This window comes from Galeopterus variegatus, unplaced genomic scaffold (genome assembly GCF_000696425.1).
Source record: "Galeopterus variegatus unplaced genomic scaffold, G_variegatus-3.0.2 Scaffold3778, whole genome shotgun sequence".
In the NCBI taxonomy this organism is placed as follows: domain Eukaryota; kingdom Metazoa; phylum Chordata; class Mammalia; order Dermoptera; family Cynocephalidae; genus Galeopterus; species Galeopterus variegatus.
The window spans coordinates 84,060-108,670 of NW_007729889.1; the positions used below are offsets into that span (position 1 = coordinate 84,060).

General features: G+C 39.9%; 1 protein-coding gene across 1 annotated transcript in view; it reads right to left on the reverse strand.

Moving 5' to 3' along the window:
* Positions 1–976: 976 nt before the first annotated feature.
* The window catches only part of PCDH19 (protocadherin 19), a 126,067-nt gene continuing 102,432 nt past the window's right edge, over positions 977–24,611 (reverse strand). Inside the window, exon 7 of the mRNA XM_008585965.1 lies at positions 977–2,092. Within this exon, the coding sequence (XP_008584187.1) occupies positions 1,494–2,092 (599 nt within the window). The 3' untranslated portion in view covers positions 977–1,493. The remainder of the gene's footprint in view (positions 2,093–24,611) is intronic.

Here is a 24,611-nt window from a genome sequence, read left to right on the forward strand (position 1 = left end):
AGTATTAGTCATAAAAAGACGAGTTCAAGTGTCCAAGTGTCTCCGTTTAGAAGGCACAGTAATTGGATTAGTGATGCTGTTACCTGTTACCTGTCTTTTCCTAAATGTACACTGTTTATTCCTATATATAAGCCTAAGACACAGAGCAACATGGAGTTCTTAATTCCAGCCCATGACGTGCTTTGCAGTCTAATTCTAATCATGATTGGGAAACACTCAATCAGGAAGTGTGTGTCTGAAGAGATGCTAATTTAGATCTCAAAATAGATTCCGTTGTTTTGAGTTTTGATGATCGGAGACAGGGAATTTCTAAGGCTGGAAACTGATAACTTCCTGTTATCAGGAAGCAACTTTCCTGTTCAGGGCCTAAAAATTAGAAAAATGGATCTCATAAAACTTTCAGCACAGTATTTCTGACAACTGCAAATTAGACAGCAGCATATCCAAAAGCAACTTTCTGCAAAGATCTATCATAGGCCTGGGCAGAAGACTAAAAGGCAGGAAAAGTACTCTGCAAGGTGGTGAGCAATCACTACATGGGTTAAAAAACGTGAGTATCCTCCAAGTACTCGATCTAATATGTGTGGTGTTGCTCATTCATTTGTCATCTCAATTGTTTGTTTTTATCTGTAGTTTTATTATTTTTTAAGAAAAAAAATAGAACACCAACCTTTAAAAGCCTTTTGCCATCACCACACACATAGCAATTTGCAATATCAAATACAACAACAGCACAGCTAGCAAAAGGGTTCTTAAAGCAGGGGTGTCCACAGCAAAGTAGCGGCATTGGAAAGGACTCGAGCTTCAGAAACAACCTTTTGGGGGCTCGATTTCACATCACTGAGTCAATGAATAGTACACAATAAATGACCATTAACTTGTCTACACTACAAAAAACAGTGGCGAGCTTATTAAAGGTGTCCAGACCTTTTTTTTTTTTTTTTTTTTTTTTTTTTAGCGGCATTGGAAAGGACTCGAGCTTCAGAAACAACCTTTTGGGGGCTCGATTTCACATCACTGAGTCAATGAATAGTACACAATAAATGACCATTAACTTGTCTACACTACAAAAAACAGTGGCGAGCTTATTAAAGGTGTCCAGACCTTTTTTTTTTTTTTTTTTTTGCTTTTTGCTTTTGTAATGTAATCCTCCACAAACAATGGTAATTTATATTATAATTTTGACATAGAAAAATATATAAATTCAAACACTTAATACATAATACTTTTCACAATTGAATTTGTCTCTGTTTCCCCAACATCAAGGCCCCATGAACGACTCAAGCCAAAGCTAATTTGCTCCAACTGAACACCCCTGCTGCCTGTTGAAATGAGAGGGATTGTCACAGAATGATAGTCATTTATAAACAATACATTTAGGGAAAGCTCTGAAATACAGCCACTCAAGAACCAACCATTGGTGAGCAATTAAAATGAACAGCTCCTGCTTCTTTGCCAGCATGGTTTCTCTCTCTTCTTCCCCCGAGACTGGTTTAGAGAATGATATCCTTCAGACGCTTCACGCCAGGAGACTCTTTGTCGCGACCTTCCTTCAGAATGGGGTTGACCTCATGCATGACTTTCTCACTGTCAGCTCCGCGGGGCTCAGCTTCAGAGGGACGAGAAGGACCATTGTTGACACTGTTGACATACTGCTCCAGATCACGGGCCGGGGGAGCCAGGGCAACGGTGTAAGACACGGAAGGCTTGGTGGGCAGAGGGCTCTTGAGGTGGAGTGGGGAGGTGACAGGGCTAATAGCCTCACAGCCATTGCCTGCCTCCCGGATAGCGCCATTGACCTTGGGGCTGCAGATGGTCACATCAACAGTCCTCTTGCCTTTCAGGGTGGGCCTCTCCTCAGCCGGGTGGTCGCTGACATCTTTCCCAAAGGTTGCAAAAGTCCGCTTGGTGGGGCCGCAGTCGTCATAAGCCTCAACATCAGCAGCAGTAGCTTCAATGGACAGCGCGATGATGTTCCTCACATGCTCAGGGGACTTGGAGCGGGTGGGCATGGGGTTCCGGGGCATCCAGCACCTGTCAGAGTGGCCAAGAATCCGGCATTCTTCCCTGCAATGAAATCCTTCATTCTGATCTGTGTGGAGAAAAGAAAACGTCAATTTCATCAGCTTATCCCAGGAATCACAGTTACTCCCCAGTGTTCTGGTTTCTTAGGTATCCACAGGCCCTTTTGGGAAATGGCACTTTTAGATAGTTCTCTATTGCCTTTTGGGACAAGTGTGAAGAACTAGATTTTTAAAAGGCTGTAGATCTCCCTCTATATACTCCCCTTTTTATTTCTGTTGCTGTTCCCATTGCTGACAAAATGAAAAACCTAAAGGAAAACACGTTATGATGAAAAAATATACTTTTAAAAAAGTTTATTCCGGGTGTCAAGGTACTGAGAGTCAGCATTTTAATCAACAACTCCTGCTAAAAATCACTTGTGCTGGAAACTGAATTCAGCAGAAGGGTAGGGGGTGGAGGCAGGGAATGGAATCCAATAGTCAGTATATCTAAGAAGACTTGGCCATGTTTTTGAACAACAGCACTATCAACCACCCTTCCCGTCACTGATATACAGCGCTTTATTTACATTTAGATTAGTATTGTACTCTCTTTGAAAACCCAATCACATCACTTCTTTTTGACCTCCAGTCCTGCCAGCTGATCTCCTCACAATGCCATTTCCAGGACTTGATTTTCCATGAGAAAGAATATATTGAGACCCCTTCCTTCCAGCTGACCCATAGCTTCAATTGGCCCTATGCACACATCACTCGTACATTGGCCATTGTTTGATTGATTAGACCCAACTAGCCATCCCTCCCTATCTTTCTTACCTGCCATTTTATTAGGGTCATATTTCTTAAAATAAAGAAATCTCTCATGGATTACTTTAACCCTATCATGAAAGATCTCAGCAGTTAGAATTTATAATTATTGGGGAGACATGATTTTCTCTTCTCCAGTTAGGTTCAGTAAGGGTTAAGGCTTCAATTTGGCTCTCAGAGGGGCTTTCTACACAGGCTTTCCCAAAGCACTGACCCAGGGTTTACTTCTGCCTGTCCATTAGAAAACTTTTAATCTCAATGTCTAGTTTATAACCCTAGTTTTCCAGATCCAGTTATATTTGTTACATTCTTGCATGAAGATGATCTAATGAAAATTTTCATCACATTGTACAATGCATCAAAATGTGTACAGCTTAAGGTTTATAGAAAACCTTTGGGCAGGACTGAAGGAGGTGGGAGGACCAGGAGAGATTGCAAAGACACACATATACACTCACATGCATATACCCCGCAAAAAGTTGAAAATCTATGCTGTGACTGCTTTTATGCAAGGGGAAAGAAGTTTTCAATTCAGAGTCTTGCATGACATCAGTCTAAATATAAGACACCTTCCTTGTATACTTGTATTTCTATTTTGGTGAGGGCTTTTTTATGTGTTTGCTTCTTGATTGTTTTCCAGTAAACGACACAGCAAAACAAGGTACTACTCTGCCTCATCCATCAAATGTTCTTTGATGAGGGGCACAGGGGAGGAGGCTCAAGGAATAACAGTTGAACATTTGGAGAAAAGGTGTTGGAAGCAGTTAAATGTCAAGGACCTAATCCAAGCTGACTCCAGATTTTAACACAACTCTGGGCATGGCCCTTGACCTCATTTAAGCTACTTAAAAGGCAACTAAAGATAAGATCCCTTCAGTGTACCTGGACACAATTTGCCAGTTTCTCTTTAAAATGGATGTTTTCAGCCCCCTTTTGGTACTGTGGAATGAAACACGCAGAATTTTGCAGAATTAGAACCAAATAACAAATGAGCATCATCACCAACAGGAAATGTGCCTTCCACATGGATAGGACAACGCTTCTGCAAACTGCAGCACAGTTCCACATCAGGGCTGCATGGCCACACCTGCAAAATGAAGGATTTGTCAAAGCCCTTTCTCTGCCCTTCCCTGCAAACTCTCAGTGTTGCCATCTGATACTCTACCATCGTTCGACATGCATATATTCCTGGGAGGCAGAAAATATGAAAGTAAGAGAAACATGGTGGGACATACTTGGGAAACATTTACCTTGTATAGACCCCAAACATTATGAGTGGAAGAGTCTACAGCTGATCTACCCTCAATCAGTTTTATCCAGAGCTAGCACTTTCCCCAGGAGGCCTCAGGATCCCTCTAGTAGAACAGAATTCACGGTTTCCCAGTAAGATGTTTCTGTCTCCCCATCTCCTCTGAGGCCCATCTTGTAACTTTCCAAGTAACAGTTCCAGAGAATTACTGTGTTTATTCGGGGGTGGAGAGTAAGGAGGTGCAGATGAGGGAACAGCCCAGTAATTGACTTCCATTTCTATAAATCAGAGTGAGAATCCCTGGAAGCCAGCAAAAATGTCCAGAAGGCTGTGGGATCCCTGTCTTTTTTGTCCCTAACTTAGGGCACAAAGGCACAGAGGCCTTAGCTTTTGAGCCCTGGAATCACGGACAAGTGATCAGCTATGAAAAGAAAATCTTAGCCAATCTTCAGAATTATATTACAGTCCACTTGCTCATACTTCTAAAGCAGAAGAGTGATGAACTACAGTCGAGTAGAACATGTCCAATGTGCTCAACATAAAGCTCTCTTTTCTTTTAGTTTTTAGTATGAAGCAGTTATCTTCAAATTTTGAGGTGCAGTTTTTTCAACACCATTCAACAGGAGAATGCCCCCCATCTGTCATCCTGAATCTAAGTACAGTATTCCTTCCCTATTCTAGGATCCCTAAAATGAACAGCATGAGAAGACCTGTATCCCCAGCATACATGGAGAGAGAACAGAGACCCCAGAGACAGACACCTCCAAGATCTTATGAATCTAGGAAGACCAGAGCAGGAAATGTAGTGTTCTCAGAAGCGTCTCTGCAATAACAGTACTTGCCTTCAGCTTACCCACTGCCTAGATGAAAAAATTACTGTCTGGGAAAAGGAAAGGTGAACTAACTCAACACCCCCAAGAACGCAATTATTCTAAACCTACTCAACAATCTCACTAAGCATCCCCCAGCTCTCTGTGAACTAGAATAATATGCAATTTTCTCAGATTAATTATGTGGATTTATTATATGCCCTGCTCTTACCTCATGCAAGTGAAGACTTGAATCTAAAAGACTCATTTATTTACAGTGTCTCACTCCTAGCTTAGATCTGATACCTATCCTTAAGTCCTTACCAAGGGCAGTGAGTTGCTGTTTATCATTTTTGGTTTCAAACAAGACTTCACAACATTAGTGTCAATACAATTAAAATAAAATCTAGCCTAGCTTTAAAGTGTTTACAGCCATTTTATATACGAAAGAAAACATGGTTAATATAGACAGGCAGGGAGAACATCTCTGCCCAGCACAAAGGTAACCTACATTCATAAATGTGCAGCAGATGAATTGCTTTTCAAAAATTGAAACTTCAGCTTAATAAAGAAATTAGGTGTGTATTAAAAGTGAGAAAGTCACAAATACAAAGCTCCTTGAGAATAGCAATGAAGACAGATTGGATATTAAAAAAAAGCAAAGAGACTACTTCCAGAATTGTATAGGACTGGTAAAGATTATGTGCCTGCCATCCTGTAGGATAGCAGCTGGGGATGGAGGTATGAGACTAGAGAGGAACCATTTTGTATCATCACAAGTAAACTGTCAAGGTGCTGGCTCCAGCTTAAACAGAGGTTGGCTAACAATTCACTAATTCCCTGCTGAGATTCCTCTTATGAACCTATTTGTGACTTGATACTTTGCTACTTCTTTATCTGAAAGTATTGACCTGAACCTAGACAAAGCGCAATGTAAGATTCCAAAATCCACACAGAGCTGTGGAAATTCAAACACATTACTGTGTACAGATAAATGAAGGCAAGTGTCTTTAATTCAAACATATACATGGTTAGGGTTGACTGATGGATTTTCAAATTGGTCTTCCCTCGTCTTCTAGGTTATCCCTAGAATTTTCAAAATAAAATAATATGAACAGAGTGCATAAATTTGGAAGAGGGACACAAATCCAAGGCCAGAGAACTCTTTAGATAAAAACAGATCCAATTATTTCAGACCAATAATAATAATAATACAGAGAAAAGATAAAGCTTCTTCAATCTAGATAATAATAAGTAACTTTTGGTCACAATTTGTCATTAGGGACCTGGGAAGAGAATTCCAGAACCTCTGGCAAAAAAGAAAAAAAATTAAATCTTAAATAAAAGCATCAGTCTTGTGAGGATATGAGAGGCATAAGGGGCAGTAATGACTAAGTCATGATAGATAAGGAAGTGATTCAAATAGAAAAAGACCAGAATATGTTATTTTGTGCAGATAATAGCAAAACTTTGTGTAGCAATTACTACCGTCCTCAGGACATGAAACTGCTGTCTCTTCAGATGTAGGCAAACAATGTGCTTCCACACTAGGAAGAGTCTACCCATGGTCCCAGCCAAAGTAATAAAAGAAAATGATGAAAACACAATTTCAGGCTTTGCTAAAACTTTCAAAGTCCTGGTGGATAGAGGAGCTGAGAGGCTCTGTTGGGTATAGATGTCCAGTCACAATGGATGTGTTCAATAATGCTGGCAGTTCTTTACCGTGATTCAGAGTTTGGGTGTATTAACTCAAAGATCCTAATGATCAGACACAAAAATCCAACACTAAAATAGTTCAAGGTTACAGTTACAAGAGCAATGCGTTACCTCTTCAGAAGTGATCTGCAATCAATGAGGCAGAAAAGGAAAGTTAAAGTGAGTTCCAGTTCCTGAGAGCTCAAGTAGTTGGCTTCCTGGATTGTACTCGTATACATCTACTTAGCTTAATCTGCATCACCCCAAGAACAAGACCATCTATGACCAAACCAGGGCCAATTTTTATGATATATAATGGAAGGGACTGTGGCACAGATTATGAAGTGCTGTTAAAATTGGTCACATGTGTCTAATCAAGAAAAAATAATTGTTGAGAAGTGCCCCTCCCCTTGACCTACCTAATTCCTGTTCATCTGAAGCAGAGATAACATTGCCTACCAAAAATCCTTATCTATTTTTGTTAATTAGAAATGGAGCCCCACTTCCATTAGAAATGGCAATGTGCTCAACTAAAAAAAAACTACATTTCTTAACCTCTCTTGAAGGCAAGAGTGACCATATGTAACTAAGATTGGGCAAACATTATGGAGGCAGGATGTCAACAAAACTCCTTAAAAGGGGAGAGCTGACAGCTGGGCAACAATTTTGTCCTTTTTCCTTCCTGCTTGGTCCTGTCTGGAATGGAGACATAATGGCTGGTGCTGCAACATCCTTCTTACTACTATGAGGCAACCCTGAGGATGGAAGCCATGTGCCCATGGGTGGCAGAATTAAAAGATATGAAGACCTTGGGATACTGAAGATATTGTAAAGCCACCTCAGCAGACCTGAACTTCCTTTATATAAGGAATATATATCTTGTTTAAGCCATCATTTTATTTTTTTAGTGGAGCAGGGTCGTCTTTATTATCAGCAGTTGAACACAGTTCATGACTGATACATTGTTCCTGAAGTCTCAACTTAAATTTCACTTCCTCAGGGAGTCTTTCCCTGATCCCTTAGACTAAGGTAGGTCTCATGGCATCTGCCTTTTCTAGCACTCCTGTAATTACTTGTTTAATGTTTATATTCTTTACTAGCTTTTAAACTCTAGATGAGCAAAGATTATGTCTTTCTTGTATCCTCCTCTATGCACAGGACCTAGCAAAGGGTCCAGCACAGAGCAGGTAGTCAATAACAGTTTAATTTAACTGAATGAAAAAGGTACAAAAAGATCAAAGAATAAATACTGTGCCACTGATGCAACTCCTAAAAGTGGAAATAACTATTCTATCTAGCAGAAACACTATGGAAACCAACAAAGTAAACTATGTAGCTTTGTCAGAGGCAATAAAGTAAAAGTAGAACTTGAGAAACATTTAAGTCAAGTGTCATCTAAGCCTTGGAGTGGTTTTCCATACACTATTGGCAGATCTTACAGAGTTCTAGTACACTTTGATGTACAGTTGAAAATACATTTGCCAGGTACCTGGGAGTTTTCTATCCTAACAGTAGTTAATGGGGCCTGTGCTGTGATAAATTAACCACACAATAAGCAGAAGACTCTAATCTGTGCACTGAATGTGTTGTTCAAATATCAAGCCTTGTTTCTTGGCATCAAATAAAATTGTTGTCCATTTCTATAAAATATAAGCCAAAAATGTGACCTATGATGAGCCTTTGAGACCCACTGCAGATGCTGACTTTTTCTGGCAAAACAAATTAAAATACACATGACAAAACTAATACTCCAGTCAAATATGCCAGGGAATTATCAAAGGAAAGGATTATCCAGGAAAGAATTCTAAAAAGCATTTTAAGGCCTGCTGAGTCAGGAGAAAGAACATGGATCCTGTTTCTATAACTTAACAAGGCAAGCAGAGTAGCAACGGGCTCAATGGAAAAGGAAGGAAGAGAAAAGAAAGAGGGAAGAAGGAAAGAAGGAGAAGAGTAAGCAATGCCTAAGTACATTCCATCTTGGTTTTGATCCGATTGACATCTTAAGTACTGAGCTTCTTTGGGGTGTTTCAATACCATTTGGAAAATATCTGTTCAGAATCCAGCAAAAATTCAATATGGGCTTCATGATATCTTCCCAGAGCCCTGCCAGGCTGTAATGCTGGGGAGAGTTTACACTCACTTCCTAAAGTAAAATTTTAGTAAGAAAAGTTGGGGCTCCGCTTGTAAAACATTCAAGGGAACACCAGTGAAGGCTGAGATATTTTTAGAAACTCATGAACCAATGACACCGTGCTATCCTGTAGCCACTCTAGGGTGATGGGAAGCACATCACAAATTACACTACAAACAGCTACTTGTCTCTTTCTCACTCTTTTCCCTTTCTTTCAGCATTTTCTTTCATTTTAGTTCTTTCTTAACACTTTTTTTTAATTTCCTGTTCCCTAGCCTTTTGCTTGTTAGCAGCCCTTCCTACAGCACTAATGGACTGACAGACAGCAGGCAGAAGGGGTCAGATGCCAGAACTGTGATTGGCATTTGAAACACCTATGTGCTATTATTTGACAGATGCCAAAGAAGTGCTGTCCAAAAATGAGCCCTTGTAACATGGAGAAAAATTCCCACATTTTTCATTTATCTGGATACAGACACTAAGAAATGCCTGTTAAAATAAGAGAATCCATTACAAACTAAGATTACTGGATTTTCTTTGGTTATACAGCTGGGCTCTGGGTGAAAAGGACTCAGGATAGGAGAGTTTTTATGGAGTAAGAAAGACTAGAAGTTTCTGGAGGTAGAGATGCCTCAGGAAGGGTAAAGGGTGGGGATGGGGTGTGTGAACAATGTTCCTAAGACTGACAAAGGGATGTTGCCAAAAGAGAAATGATAGGCAGAGGAAAAAGGCAGCCCCAATTAGCATAGCTGGACATTTTCAGGACCCCTAGCTAAACAGCAGGAATTCTGTAAAGTTTAGCTTTAGTTTGAAATAGGGAGGGTGGCTGGAAAGACTGATGAATCCCAACCTTGTCCTAGACCATTTGACAGATCAGCATCAGTTAGCAAGTGCCACCCAATATTCACCCTCTATGATGCCAAACGACACAAGGGCCTCTCCCCCCATTCACAGTCTATTCACCTAAAATTCACTTACTCCTGGTACAACATGAAAATAGATTTAAAAGATGCCCCTTTCAGAATTCAAAGCAATTGAATTATCTTCAGTGGAATCTTTAGTGCTGAACTGGTTGAAGAGACAAACTTAAAACATATTGAAGTGTAAGTGCTTGAGAATTTAATATTTATGATAGATGATAGTGTGGCATGTACAGTCCTACAATCTAAGTTGCAGTTTGGGCAATCACAATAGTTCCTGGAGTTTTCATTTTTGTACTGAGGCTCAACTCAATTCAATCCATAAAGAAGAGATTTCAAGATGTGTATAAGTATAAATCATTTGTGCTGATGCATGTGGAGCAAGGAAATGAAGCAGAAGTCTGCCTGGAAAATTGAGAAGAAAAAATAAGAGATGCTGACAGTGACTGAGATAAGCAGAGATTGACTAGACTGGAATCTTTGAATTTTGGCTTCTTTGATGGAGAAAATTATCTGACAAAGTGCTGGACATCATCTAGGTGCTTACAAACCATTTGAAAAAGCATCTTTAAAAGTAAAATATATGGTGACACAGAAGGCCAATGAACTATTCCCCAAAAGGAGGAACACTGAGATTATACAACTCTGAGCAACATGGGACCATTTTCGAAAGTTTCATTCTAAAACACCCACAGAATTAAGTCCTTTAGCCTATATTGGTGGGACACCTACAACACCCAGTCACTTCTCCAAAGAGTTCAAACCAGTTGTTTGACTTTGTGTAGATTAAAAATAGGCAGACCATTTCACACATCCTATAGGTAGTTATGCTGCCGGGAAGACAGAGCCTTTAGATCATGCCTCCAAGTAGCTCTGAACCTAAAGTTATCTCCAACTAGGTTTCACTCTTCCCTGGAAAAGAAAGAAATTACTAGGACATCATCAGCTTATGGAAAAGCCACTTTTATGATGGTCTTGAGCTTCTGGGTATCTGAGAGAACACGTAGTGAGGATGGCACAAATAAGGCTGCTACAAAAATCAAGAGGCAACAGGGCACCTTGGCCAAGAGAAAAATCTTCCCCTTTTTAATGAAAATTTAATGTTGGAGGGAAAAAAAGGCACCCAGCTGCTGATGTTCTCCTTAACAGGAACTGACACTTCCTTCAGTCAAGTCCCAGGACATTCAGTTTTGTAGAACAGGCAATGCTACACATGAGTCAATTAAAAATACTGCAACTGTAACTTTCAAATTCCTTAAAGGTTTTTGGCTGCCAAAATGTTCACAGGGTTGGGTGGGGAAGCTAAGAAACAGCACTAGTAATTCTCCAATTATTCTTTCACTGTTGAAACATTAAGCACTCAGTAAATCAATCACTGTCTCTTGTGATGATTCAAAAGGATAGTGTGTATTGTGTCATTACTGGGCAGTAATCACTAGAAATCGTCACTGGAAGCAAACAGGAGTGTCAGGGAGGTTATATCTATTAGCTATCTAGGATGGACTATTTGTTACTAATAGAAGCCTCATAGAAAAGTCTAGCATTACCTTGATGTTTTAGTGTAACATCAGCAACCATCTGGAATACTGTAGTTGTGATGACACTGCTTCTGGGTACAGCAAACAGCACAATCATTAAAAAAAAAATTCGTTTCAAATATCTTCCTGGAAGCTAATAAATTTTACAGCAGTTTGAATCCTTCCTCATTGCAACAAAGAAAAGCTTAGTTCCAGACAAATTAAAAGTAAATTGATTGCCTTAGGGGAATCTATTCAAATATCACTTTTCTATGTTAGAAATCTTTTTTCCTAAAACATTAAGAGAGAGCAAAATCTTGGGTGGGGGAGTGAGATGGGTGATGGAGATAAAGGGTGTGAAAAGGCTAGAAGCCAATTGTATGACAAAGACAAGCAATAGCAACAGAGGGAGAGTGAGAGACAGCCCAAACCATTAAATCCTTGTAGAAACCAGGTAGAAATCAACTTAAAGTAAAATCCAAATGTGTCACTGGGGTGCAGGCCTAACATTTGTGCTGGAATTTATGAATAATAACTATGAATAATGAATATCAAAATTGAAGGGATCAAACACCACCTTCCATGTTTACTTGTCATTATCCATCTTTCATAGACAATGCTCAGTTTTTGCTCTTTTCCTTAAAATTACTTAGAATTATTCTTTTTTCAGTTGTCCACTTACTCATACTAGTAGGAGAAAGCAAGCCGTATTTTTTCAGAGTGTTGCCTCAAAATCAATTACACAAATTCAGAAGAGAAGCCAATTAATTTACTCTTTGAGGAAATCTGATCATTGGAAGGCACCCTATGCTTGTGCCAGTGCTCTTATTAGGAAGAAAAATCCTTTACATCTTTAGCACATGGAGATTCCAGTATGACCCCTGGCCTCCAACTTGCCCAATTCTCCTTTCATAGAGCTAATGGCTCTACCATCTGAAGCATCAGAGAAGTCTTGGAATCTCTTTGGGCCACAGATGTGAGGGCTTTTTCTGAATTGGCTCAAACCTTTGCATATAGGAGTAGCAGAAGGCTCCTGGTTGAGATGACCTGAGTTAAGACACTCTGAAACAGCTCTAGAAAAATCTGTGTAGGAACTGATGCATGATAAGCCTGGATCATGGCCACAAAATACTGTGCGTGCACACACACACACACACACACACACACCACCATCATCACCACCAGTGTTCATCATCCTTAATACTCATTTCTACTCACAAATTAAAATAATTGAACAAGTCAAAAGATTACTAAAGACCAGCCTGGTAAATTTAAATGCTCTGTAGATCATATATCTTTACACCCTTGGAATAATGTGTTTTTCCAAAACATTGTATCTCCTGAACTCCAATTTTATTGCATTTGCCCCTTGTCGGTTAAAATGCCAGTCTTTCATGACTGGGTCTGTGAGACATGGGGCTAATGAAGGAATACCATGCTGTGGCGGGAGAAGCCCTGAGGAGTCTAGTTCTGTGTACAGAAAACAAGACAGCATTGGAAGTGAAGAATTTGAGCTTCATTCAATCCTGCATCTTTTCCATTCTCTGAGATTCCAATTTGGCAGTTACAAGAGGGAGAGTGCAGACTTGTTTAATATAAGATATTGGGCTCTAGCATAAAAATATTCTAAGAGTAAACTGAAATTATTAATTAAAGAAAAAGGCTTTTTTGGCCCTAGAGCTTTCTGATCCCCTTAATTCCACTTTGCAATCTTTTTTTATTTGCTTCTATCAGTTAGTGAACAGCAAATAATCTGGCTTGTTATTAAAACTGCAGATAAAATAATCAGCTTTGGCAAAATGCAAACGGTGCCTAGCTGAAGAGCTAAGGATCATCATCTGCTCATATATTAAGACATGGCACAACTCCTTTATCCATCATTAATGGTCCTGGATCGGTCGGTGAGGGGGGAGGTAGAAAAGGGTTGGAAAGGAGAAGAGAGTGGGGCAGATGCAGAATTATATTTTAAAACCTCCTACTGGCGTTCAAAGAGCTCTCTGCTGTTAATCACACACACACACATGCACACACGCACAGAGTCTGCACAGAATTGTAATACTGACATAGCTTCCTGGATAAGATGCTTCTTATAGGACACTAACAGGCAATGACAATGACTCATGGTTTTATTCTCCTGAGGAATCTTTGTCCCCCTTCTTCCAGAGTTTATGCAAACTGAAAAGTTTATATTTTTAACACCCTGTTGTCTGTTCCAATATGGGAGGTCAGCAGTATTTCAACAAAGAAACCACTCATGAGTAATGATTTTACGGAGACAAGAGTAGGGAAACGAACTGTTTGAAATGAGTCTAATTCCTTGTGTGACGGCTAATAAAAAGAAACATCTGAACACAGTGCTTGAGAAGCATTTTTGTACTGTTCAACAGACTGAACATAATAGCCTTTTTTCTGGTCTGCATTACCATTAATAACAGCCTTCCCTTCTGGTCATGTGTGTTTATAGAGGGAATAAAGATTGATACAAGAGCTCCCCTTTCTTCTGCACCACCCAACTAGACACAGACTGCGCAGATTATTTTTTTTTTTTTTTTAGCACAAACCAACTCTAATTTTAAAAAGTTAAACTAATCAAAGCCTCTAAATGCTTCCGAAATTACTTGGGAACTGTGAAGAAACCAGAGAATTTTCAAGGTAGTTATCAGAAAAGTTGTTTGGAGAATAAAAGGGGACGCTTACATCTTGCCTCTGTTTAAGGAAGCTCTTGAACTCTCCTCTGTTCTATTTACTTTCTCCTGACCACACCCCACAGGTTGTCCACGGCAGGAGAATAGTAGATTGATTATGCACTGGACAGAATAATCCATGAACTGCAGGTTGTCAGCTCCCCCAGTGTACTTAGGATGGAATTGCCTTTACCAAATTTCAACATATTCATAAGCATTGCATAAAGGAAGGTTCCCCTGGAGTTTAATGAACCTTTTATTCCGTCCTATAAATAATAAGTGCTTTCATGAATTAATTCCCATTCTTCTTCTCATCTCATCTCCCTGTCTCCATTCTATAATGTTCAACTTATCTCTACCATGACCAAAATATTCTTTCATCTTATATTCTATACAGACTTCATGTCTTTCCTTCGGCTTTGTGCCCTTTCCTCATCACAGCAAATCTTTCTGCTTAGAAACTTACACCTCCAGGGAAGCTATAGGGAGGCAATCAGAAACAATAGCAGTGGCCAAGTCTCTGCCAGAAAACCCACCAATATGGAAAAGACTTGTTCTCTGGAGCATTTCTTCCTTCCCACCAAAAAACCTTCAGAATAAGCCTGACAGTTCTGTGGGGGCCCCTCCTATTATTAGAAACAGCTGTGTCTGGAATTTCCTTAGCAGGGTATGTTACCAGCACCCCTTACAGGAAGCACTTGAGCAGAGAAATACTAACTGTACAACTACACAGTCTGCATACCCTATAAAAGAGCCCACATTTTTCTATTAGGAGAGTGAATAGTTAACATTTACTATAAAATAAAATTTTAAATCTCACAGTTCCCTCAAATTCTAAAAAGCTCCCATGCATTTCATATCTGCCCAAAGAAAACCAATAGGGTATTCAGTAAACAACTCAACTATTTGCTCATTGGAAACTCACAGCCTAATGTAACACTGGTCCTCTCCTGTCCTTCATGTCAAGATCTTTGGGCCATCAGCCAAAGCCTAGAGAAGTAAAGCTTCATCTTGGTGAATTGGAATCTCTAGTGTCAGATACAGTCAGCCTGACTAATGGGAACCACAGCTTGCCAAAATCTACAGCCTCCCTGTCTGTTCCACCCATCAAATACGCTTAGAAGTCCCATGGCACAAGCCCAGCAGTCTACAGATCCCAATCAACTATCAATAGCTTAAGTGTAAGTGATTGTAGATGAAGTGCAAGCCAAATGTGTTTCCTTTTTAGTTGCAAAAATTCCAGTGCTATTATGGCACCCATAATGCTTGAACCTAATGATTCAGGCAAGCATTCACAAGTTAAGTATTATGGGATGCTCCGCACATACTACAATTACAGCATTCAGCACAGCACTAATAGGCATCCCAGTCTCAAGTTCCAGGGACACCACATAGGCAGTATTGACGGGACTTACCCCCACCCCCAGTTGAATATGATGGAAGATGGAGGGGTCCCCATATGCCCTACTGGTACTCTGGAGGCATGTTTCTGCCTCTTCAGGATCCCACAGCTACTGAAAAAAGGAATGTATGTGTACATATTATAGCCTGGAACTCTCTAGTGAGTCTCTTATCTTCCTCATGTTCCACTATTGCATCAAGGGTAGTTTATTGAATTTTTCTCCCCTTTCTATTCTTGAACACTTTCCGTATGATTCAAACTTGGTGCTCTATCAACCCAGCTTTTCTTCTCTATCCCATACTATAAAAGAATATTCTCTCAGAGACACTGTTTTGATGTGAGCTGCCCAGGAAAATAGTTCTTCAGTAGCCAGTTCAGGAATGAATATCACTGACTGGGTTATCCCTAAATGTAATAGCATCCCAGTACATTCAAAAGGTAAAGCTTTGCTTTTTCCTTGATCAGGACCATGGTCTGACCTTCACATCCACTGGGAAATCAACTACCTTTGTGTTAACTATCAATGACCCTTCTTGAAGAATAACCTAGAGAATCAAGACATCAGACAAAACCTGCCCTCTCATCAGAAACCCTATACTTTGGAGCTCAGGAATATGTATGTCCATGTGCCTCTTTAGAGGGACAGAACACTTACTAGATCCCAGACTCTACTGAACTGAGCAGAACCAATTTTGTATATAATCATAGATGAGGGGTGGGGACAAAGTATTTGGATGATCCATAATATTTGTATTTGCTATGAAAAAATCACATTTTTTTCCCATAATAATTTGAGGATACTTCAAAAAGTTCATGGAAAGATTCATATTATCTTTTAATTCTATTTTTTCATGAACTTTTTGAAGTACCCTCATATTGGTAGCACTCATATACTCAGAAGTCTTTAGGATCATTAGCTACTCGTCATTTAAACAAATCTCAAGAATAAAGCTGAGTCTGGATAACAGAGCAAATCAGTATAATATTTTCCAATCAACACACTATTTCTCTGCCCTTGCTTCCAGTGACCACAGAGAGAATCAAATGTAATATAAATGCAGCTACAATTTTACCAAATATTTTATTGGATTTTTTTCTTGTCATATTTAATAATTTGGGCTTCCTTACTTTGCTCAATGCCTTCCACTTCTTTGTTTCCTACTGCCATAACTGGAGTATCTTTGAGGATATGATTTTAGATTTTCCTAACCCTTGCCTAGTTCTCATCTCCTGCTGATAAGGAGCTATAAAATGGTGTAATTAACTCCAGCTGCCCCATTTTCACTTCTGACACTAGGCGCTGAGCAAGCCGACCCCGCAGGGTGTGGACTGAAGTGGGTGGAAGAATGTCTGGCTCCAGCCCAGCCATGGTGTGCCTCTCCCAAACTGCAATCCTCCTCCATTAGACAATACCTAAGTTCTGCAATCATGTTTACACAGCTGGAACTGTGCAGACCCTGAAAATCATGCAAAGCACAGACTGACTGCTCCCTGTTTCACTCTGACTTTAATCCTATTTATCTAAAGAATAAATGAATGTATTAAATTCCCAGTGTTGGGGTAACAGCAACTGGAAAAGACTGTTCCTTTTCTGAACAGAATGTTCATTACCATGATTGCAGCAGCCCACAGGTGTGAAGAGTTCTGTCTGCTAGTAAGTAAGCAGCAGCCAATAAAAGCTCAGTCCAGAGGAAAAAGCAGTAATAGAGGGAAACACAACCATCCACCTCAGTAAATAATTCACTGTAACACTACATTAAAAAGCTACTTATAGTGAAGAGACTGGCATGATCTAAGTGAGGCAGAGTTTCTAGCCACTCTTGCCCTTAAAAGTGTGGGTGAATCCGACCCCCACTCCTGCATGGAACCTCTACCTTGAGTCTGTCATATTCCTGCTCACCAACACCAAAGAGAGGCCTCCCCACAGCTCCATCAGCTCCTAAAGTAGGGAAATGACAGAGTGTTAGCTTGGTCCTGGGCATCTGGCAACTATTTCTACTGAGGACCAAAAGCCACAGAGACTGGTGAAGAAAGTTTTTAACACCACTAAGTTTGGGGGAAAACTTTTCAGAAAAGTAAAGGCAAACCTTTCTGCTATAACATGGTATCCAAAGACCAGCTTCTCTCCAGAAAAAATGAGGCATAAGCCAGATCTACTGAAGCAACTCAAGACTTAGTCTGCTCCTTGTGAAAGGGTAGCCAACTACCCTGCAGCACAGCTGACACCAGCTCCTTTCAGTGAAGTGTACATGTGAAAAAACATCATCCTTCTCCCAGAGGTGGTATAGCAAAGGCTTTAAGACTGTGGGCTCTGAGCCAGACTGCCTTAGAGTCCCAACTCTAAGACTCACTAGCCCTATCCTACAGAGGTTACTTGAATACTCTCTATGCCTTGGCTTTGTTGTTTTGTTGTTCTTGTTCTTGTTCTTGTTTTTTTCCCCCATTTGTAAGATAGGACTAATAGCACTGACCTCGTGCTGGGATGACCAAAAAAGGAAATGCACACAAACCAAGTTTAAGAGTGCTTGCTTGCACTAAGAAAGAATTCAATACATGTTAGGAACCGCTATCCATCAGGCAGCTCTAACTCTTGCAGACAGATGGAGTCCAAGGTGGCCTTATTCTTAGACCATGTAACCAACCACCGGTGGGATATGAAGGAAGAGATGCTGGGAAAGACCCCATCTTAAAGACATCACCCCATAAGGCTGCACTGGTGACCCAAATGCAACCATTAGTTATTCTTTTGGATTACCATCACATTAGTATGCAAATGCTATTTGGAAAGGGAGAACAGTTCATTTAACAGGTCCCTTGAAATAATTAGCACCTTGGGAAATGGAACACGGAATAGGTAAGTTTTTCTGTGAGAAGTAGGAGACAAGCAAAGAAAGGTTGGGAGTGCAAGGCCCTAAGTAGAAGGGCAAATGGTGACAGAAACTAGGACAACCCAAGGAGAGTACTGGATCCTTGTGCTCCCAAATGCAGGGGAAAGTGCAGACAGATAGAAGAGTGGCACTGTATACATAATTGTGCTAAGGGCTGGCCCTTGCATACACTTTCTGAGAATGTGAGAAATGCTCCTTCCCTCTGTGCTTCCTTTTTCTCCTAGGCACAGAGTTAATTCTGACTCTCTGTTGCAGTAGATCTCGTCATTAAGAAGGGGGGAAGAAAACCACATATGCGGACTGCATTCAAATTTAAAAAATAGACCTCAGAAAGGAAATATTGACAATATGCCTAATATGCTAAGTATGCGGAATTAAATTGAATGAGGCACTTGGGGCGGGGAAATAAAAACAGGTTGCATGCACCACACACATTTGGAATGGCTGTACTAAACCGACAATACAGAATGCTTTTGGTTGATTAACAGAGAGCGTAAGGTGAGAGGGGAGTTGGAGTGAAGTAGGGAAACTGACTTGATATCTTAAACATAAGGCAAAGGCATGATAAGAGGAAATCCAGCAATTGGCAATGGAAGTGGACTTATACAGTTAAAGGCCAGAGGGGCAGATAAGCCAAAGTACCTAGAGAAAAATAGCAATCAATTTCTTAAACACAGGTACACAAAACTAAAACAGAAAGATGGACAGGCAAGTGGGCTTTTTAGAAACCAAAAGGGTGAACCTGTGACAAATGAAGGCCACTTAAATCAGGACCAAAATACATTTAGGATCTTCTTATCCTCTATTTCTCCATCAAAACCACATCAGGAACACTGGGCTAGGTTCTCCTCATAGCTCTGCATCTCAAAAGGCTGAGCAATGGAATCACTGGAGATAATGAGGCAAATAGAGCCCTGAAAGATTGATAAATCCCCTACTTAATATGAATTAAGCTCCCAGAAGATTAAAAGCACCAAAGGCAAATTGGAACAGTTCTGGACATGGGATTTGGTAGTTCTATCACCCAGGAAATGGGCTAGTAGTCCTGAACACATGGCCAGCTAAGAAATCAAAGGAAAGAACTAATCATTCCATTTTGGGAAAGGCAGAGGCAGCTGCCAAAGCATCAGAGGGGGAACAGCTGTGTTCTTCACTTAGGGGAAAGACCTAATTAAGTTGAAAATTGCAAACTATTCAGAAATGGATGATTCAGTAAGGGAGAAGGAAGATGAGAACATGAATTGGGTGTAAAAGGAAAAGAGGACCATTTCCATGAAAATATGCACACTTGAAAGCAGAGTTAAGCTAAACATATGCAAACAAAAGCTGAAGAGGAAGGAGCTCAGAATGTTTAACACAACTAACTTCACCAATTTTTCATCCTCATTTCCCTTGCCACGATGAAAGGATTTTTACAACCCAAAGCTCCTCCGTGACTAAGAGCCAGATTTCCCACCCTGCCTTTGTTTTTAGAAATACAGAGGAAAATCCAGCCAAAATGCCTTCCACTTCCCCCATGATCTTTTCATATTAAGCGAGCAACAAAGAGTCATAGAGTATTAGCAATAATGAACCCCAATAAATCATTCTAGTCCAAATTCTTCATTTACAGATGAGGAAACTGGGGCCCAAAGAGAGGAAGTAGGTTGCTTGAGATCACACACAGAGTTAGTGGCAGATCCAGGACTTGACTCCAGATGCTTGGATCAGGGCTTTTCCTCCTCCCTGTAACAACAAAAACCTCAAGAAAACCTCAGCAAATTGCAGTCCAATAAGCCAAATAGGATGAAGCTGTCTAATAAAACTTTTGACATTTATCTTAATGAAAACATACCATCCAAAACAGCCCAGATCAGAGGAAATGATGAGGGAAACAAAGCTAAAGATTTGAATTTCATCAGGCATTTTTTGAAATAAAAAGTTTTAAACACCAACATGAGCAAGCAACCAGCAAGGTTAGAGGGAAGAAAACTTCAAGACTCAAGCTGTGATTCAATTGAAGTGTTGTAGTCAACGGAATTGCCAGTGACACAGATAACACAGCAGGCCAATTCAAAGAGTAAAATGTAAGAAACAAAGTGAAAGGCTGATATCTATACAGATGCCAATGCTGTAGACATACCTGGGTGCTATCAAACATGCCCCCTGGGCTAGTTAGGCACACCAGTTATTTCCTTCCATCTCACAGTAATGCTTCTGACACCCTAACCTTTCTGACTTCACTGCTATAGTCTGCTGCAAGTTTCCCTAAGCGACGTCTCTTCCAAACTGGAGGAGGCAGCCCTTTCATAACAGCAGTGAAAACTTCCTGCCAGCACAGTAGCCTTTGAGATTTAAAATGGAAAAATAGAACAATGCCCTGGAGTTACATAATATACCCAGGAAAAACAAAGTGTCTTCTGATTCTTGCTCTTAGAGCAAATCGTTTCACCTCCGCCATTTGTAAAATGGGGTGGATGAGACCTGCCCTGGGGGTCAAACATTGGTGGAAGGCATCTGTTGTTTGGTAGTGTTCAGAGAAACAAATTGATCAACACTTGTTCATTGAGGGTCATCTCCATTCATAGTAGTGTGCTACGAACTGTGTGGGAGGAGGGAAAAAGTAGTAAAGAAGGCAACTGTACCAAATTTTTAAAAAGCCATAAAAATCTTTAATAAGGGAAGAGTGAGCCACTACAACCAAAAAAAAAAAAAATTCTCATTCAATGTCATTGAAAATGTCTCTATTCTCTGTAAAAATATAACGATCGATGAGAAGTAGTTCCCACAAGGAGAGAGAATAGAATTAGGCTGAGCTGAAAAGGGGGAGGGTTGTAGGAAGAACTAAATAAGAAGCATCAAAGAAAGAAGTGTGTGTGGAGAGAGAAGGAGAGGAAGGAGGAGAAGGAAGGAGAGTCTGTAGTAAAGTTAGCAGTTTGCAACTGTCCCCATAGAAGAAAGGACACAAGATTTGGCTTACAGTATTAGTTTAAGAAGAACAGACTAACTTTGAGAGGCATGACATGTTAGCCAAGGAGAAGGAGTCTTCCTTTTTATTTAATTAATTTATTTTTATTAGCATATTCATTATTACAAATCATGATTATTCTTTATGCCCCTTACCCAACCAATCACTCCCCAACCCCCCTTTTTCTCTCCCCCATCTCTAGTATCCTTAGGTTTGTTCTCTCCTTTTGAAAGTTCAACTTATTACTGTGGTCTTTTCTTTCTTTCTTTTCTTTTCTTTCTTTCTTTCTTTCTTTCTTTCTTTCTTTCCTTCCTTCCTTCCTTCCTTCCTTCCTTCCTTCCTTCCTTCCTTCCTTCCTTCTTTCTTTCTTAAACTTTGTTTAAGGAAAATGGAGACAATTATCAACTAGGAATAGCCACGTTCCTTAGAAAAGAAGGAATGAACAGACAGTTAAATCCAATGTACCCTAAACACTTATCTGGTCCCTAATACTAGGGCTAAATTGTTAGAATGCCACTGGTTTTTAACTTTTAACTATAATTTTTTTCTGAGATAGACAAGTGACCTGCTACTTCAGTTTGATTTTCACCCCATGTTTCATGACATTGTCATTGAGCAGCTTCCAAGGAAGGAATGCCAAAGGGAGGAAATTAAGATGAAAGAGCAATTACCCCTCAAAGCAAGCACACCATACCATCTGTTAACTTAAGTATGGCACTCATTACAGAGCCACTGGCAAATGGGTGTGTGCTTAGGAATCTGAAAAGGTTGTGCCCATAACCCAAAATCAGAATATGAGAAGCTTAGGAGTGGAAGTGTCATAACAATTATCAATCCATTTGTTTTATGCTTTTTTTAAAAAAAAGGCAGAAAGCAAATTAACATGATAAAAACTGTGCACATAGGTGTTGAAGAGTGCTAAGTGAAGGAGAGACTAGGGTAAACTAAGTGTTAGTCAAGAAAGGCTACTGATAGGACAAATGGTGTCCATGATTTTAAAGTGAGAAAAAGACATGGATAAGCCAAGAATGGGGAGCGGAAGTCAAGGAAAATGTTCCATCAGCATCACCTTATCACTACCATTTTTTGTGTGTCTACTGTACAATAGGCAATGTACCAAGTGTTTTACATGCATTATCTCATTTTATCCTTACAACCACCCTACAAGGCAAGTACACCAGTATCCCCCATTCTGCACATGAGAAACCCAAAGACTGTACAGGGAAAGTAACTTGCTTATAGTCACATAGCTATTAATTTGTGTAATATGATGACAACCTAAAGCCCCTGACTCTCAGGTCAGTGTTCTTGCTGCTAAACTAGATCATGCTGAGAGGAAAGTGCCCAGGTCAACAAGCCAAGGAGAAGAGCACAGGAAAAAAAGAAACCTAGCTATGTGATTCACAATTATATTGTACTAAGAAAAGGTTTTACACACATAGAAACGTTACTTTGGTTATTGATCCTAACAGCATGATTGCAACATTGCTCATCATCCCACCTATAAATACATGAACTGATATTTTAAGAGGTTAGTGATTTATCCAAGGCTCTATGATGAACGAATAATAGAGTGAAAACTACAATTCTCAGTTCCCACTGCACCACATGACATTAAATTATTTTAGAGGCAATAATGTTATTAACATTTTGCATATAGCAAGTGGATTTGAATTTTTTGGAAGGCAAAAATCAAGCACTTCCAGTAACACTTATCATGGAATGTTATGTTCAAGTTATGAAAGAAAGTTTGTTTTCACAGTGAATCTGCCATTTTCAAAAGCATGCTTTTTTGCATATCCCTAATTCCACCCAGTTCTCTGTGTGTGCATGTCTCCCTGTCCTCCTTTCCATTTGGATGTTGACAAACACAAATTTATCATAAGGTCTCTTACAAGCTAAAACATTTCATGTCACAAAACTGCAGCTTGCCAGCTAGATTCAACACCCTGTACACAGTGAGAAGGTAAGCCACCTGACTTACCTTAATATGAGACAAACAGCTCTAAGCAAGGGAGGGGTAAAAACATTTTTTTTTTTCATTTATCAACTGTGTATCTGAATGGCTCTCTCCTGGGACTTATATTGTGACGATTTTATAAGGGGCTTTGGTTGAGATTTTTTTCTGTCATTAACGAACTCATTTTTCCACTACAAAATGAGGCAGAAATCCAAAGCACATAAATTCCCATCATTTCTCAGATGACACTGCCCCCATGGACCTGCTGTGAGCTCATTCGTATGGCAAGGAGATATGACCTTTCAGGTAGGAGCTGAGCATTTCTCAGTCCATTGTTAGAAAAAAAGAATAGAAGGGATCCTTTGCAGGGTGACTTTTTTAGAAGAAAACTAGAAATGAAAAAATGCATCTACTCATTTATTTTTTAATGAAAGTGGGAACAAAAAAAAAAGAATCAAAATGATGTCTGCCACCCATTAGCCATTCAAGAGCAGTGAGACAAGAGAGGGAAAACAGGCAAGAACCATGGGAACCCTGGGAGTTGGGGTGTGCAGTTTTTGACACAAGGAAGGCAAAGCAGAGTCAACACCACCAGAAAAGAACTAGAGCTTTGCTTACCTCACCACAAGTGCTCAAGAATATGTGCATTTTGCAATGTAGATGAACACAGACCTCTCTTCAAACCTTTGGTGGAAATCCTATAATTTCTCAAACCAGAGTCTGAGCTGATTCAGAGAAATGATTTGATAGTGAAGGCAGCTTTCCAGCTTCCAGACATTTCACAGTGAGTAAATCAAATGACAATGACCCCATGTTCCTTTGGACATTGATAGCTCTGGCAAACTCATGAGAGTTCATCACCCTTGGCACCCTTTTTCTCTATGTTTCTCTCCTCTGAGACTCGATGTTCAATATTCTAAAAGCCATCCTCTCCCTGCCCCCACCAAATTTCAAACTTAGAAACAATCTAATAGTAGCCATTTACAACTTAGTGTGAATTTGAATAAATGCATTTCCTCTCTTCATGGGCTGCTTGACATTTGAACTATAATGGTAAAATGAAATGCCTCACCCTCTGTTAAAGGGATCACAGATAGCAGCAAGCAGGCTTTGGTGATGGGATCCTTGAAATCACACAAAGTGGATATTTCACAGACTCAATCGCCACAATAATAATAGTATTTTCTGTTTTGAGCACTTATCATGTGCCAGGAAGTATATTAAGTGCTTTACCTGGATCGTCTTGCAACGATCCTGATAGGTAATTTCTACTATTACTCCCATTTTGCAGAGGAGAAAATTGAGGGTTCAAAAAAATCAGTAACGTGACTAAGGTCAAAAGCTATTAAATGGCAATGATAAGCATAGAACTTAGATTCATTGTATTCCAAAGTCTATACTCTTAGCCACTATGATGCTTTGTTTCCCCTTGGGTTTACAGGCAGACTAGCAATATCAATCCTGAAGATAATGGAATAGGGTGGAAGTAGTTGTACTGACTCATTAGGACTGGCTCATATTAGTTGGAGCCTGAGTTGATGGGACACTGTCTGGAAGATTCCAATGAGAATTAGAATT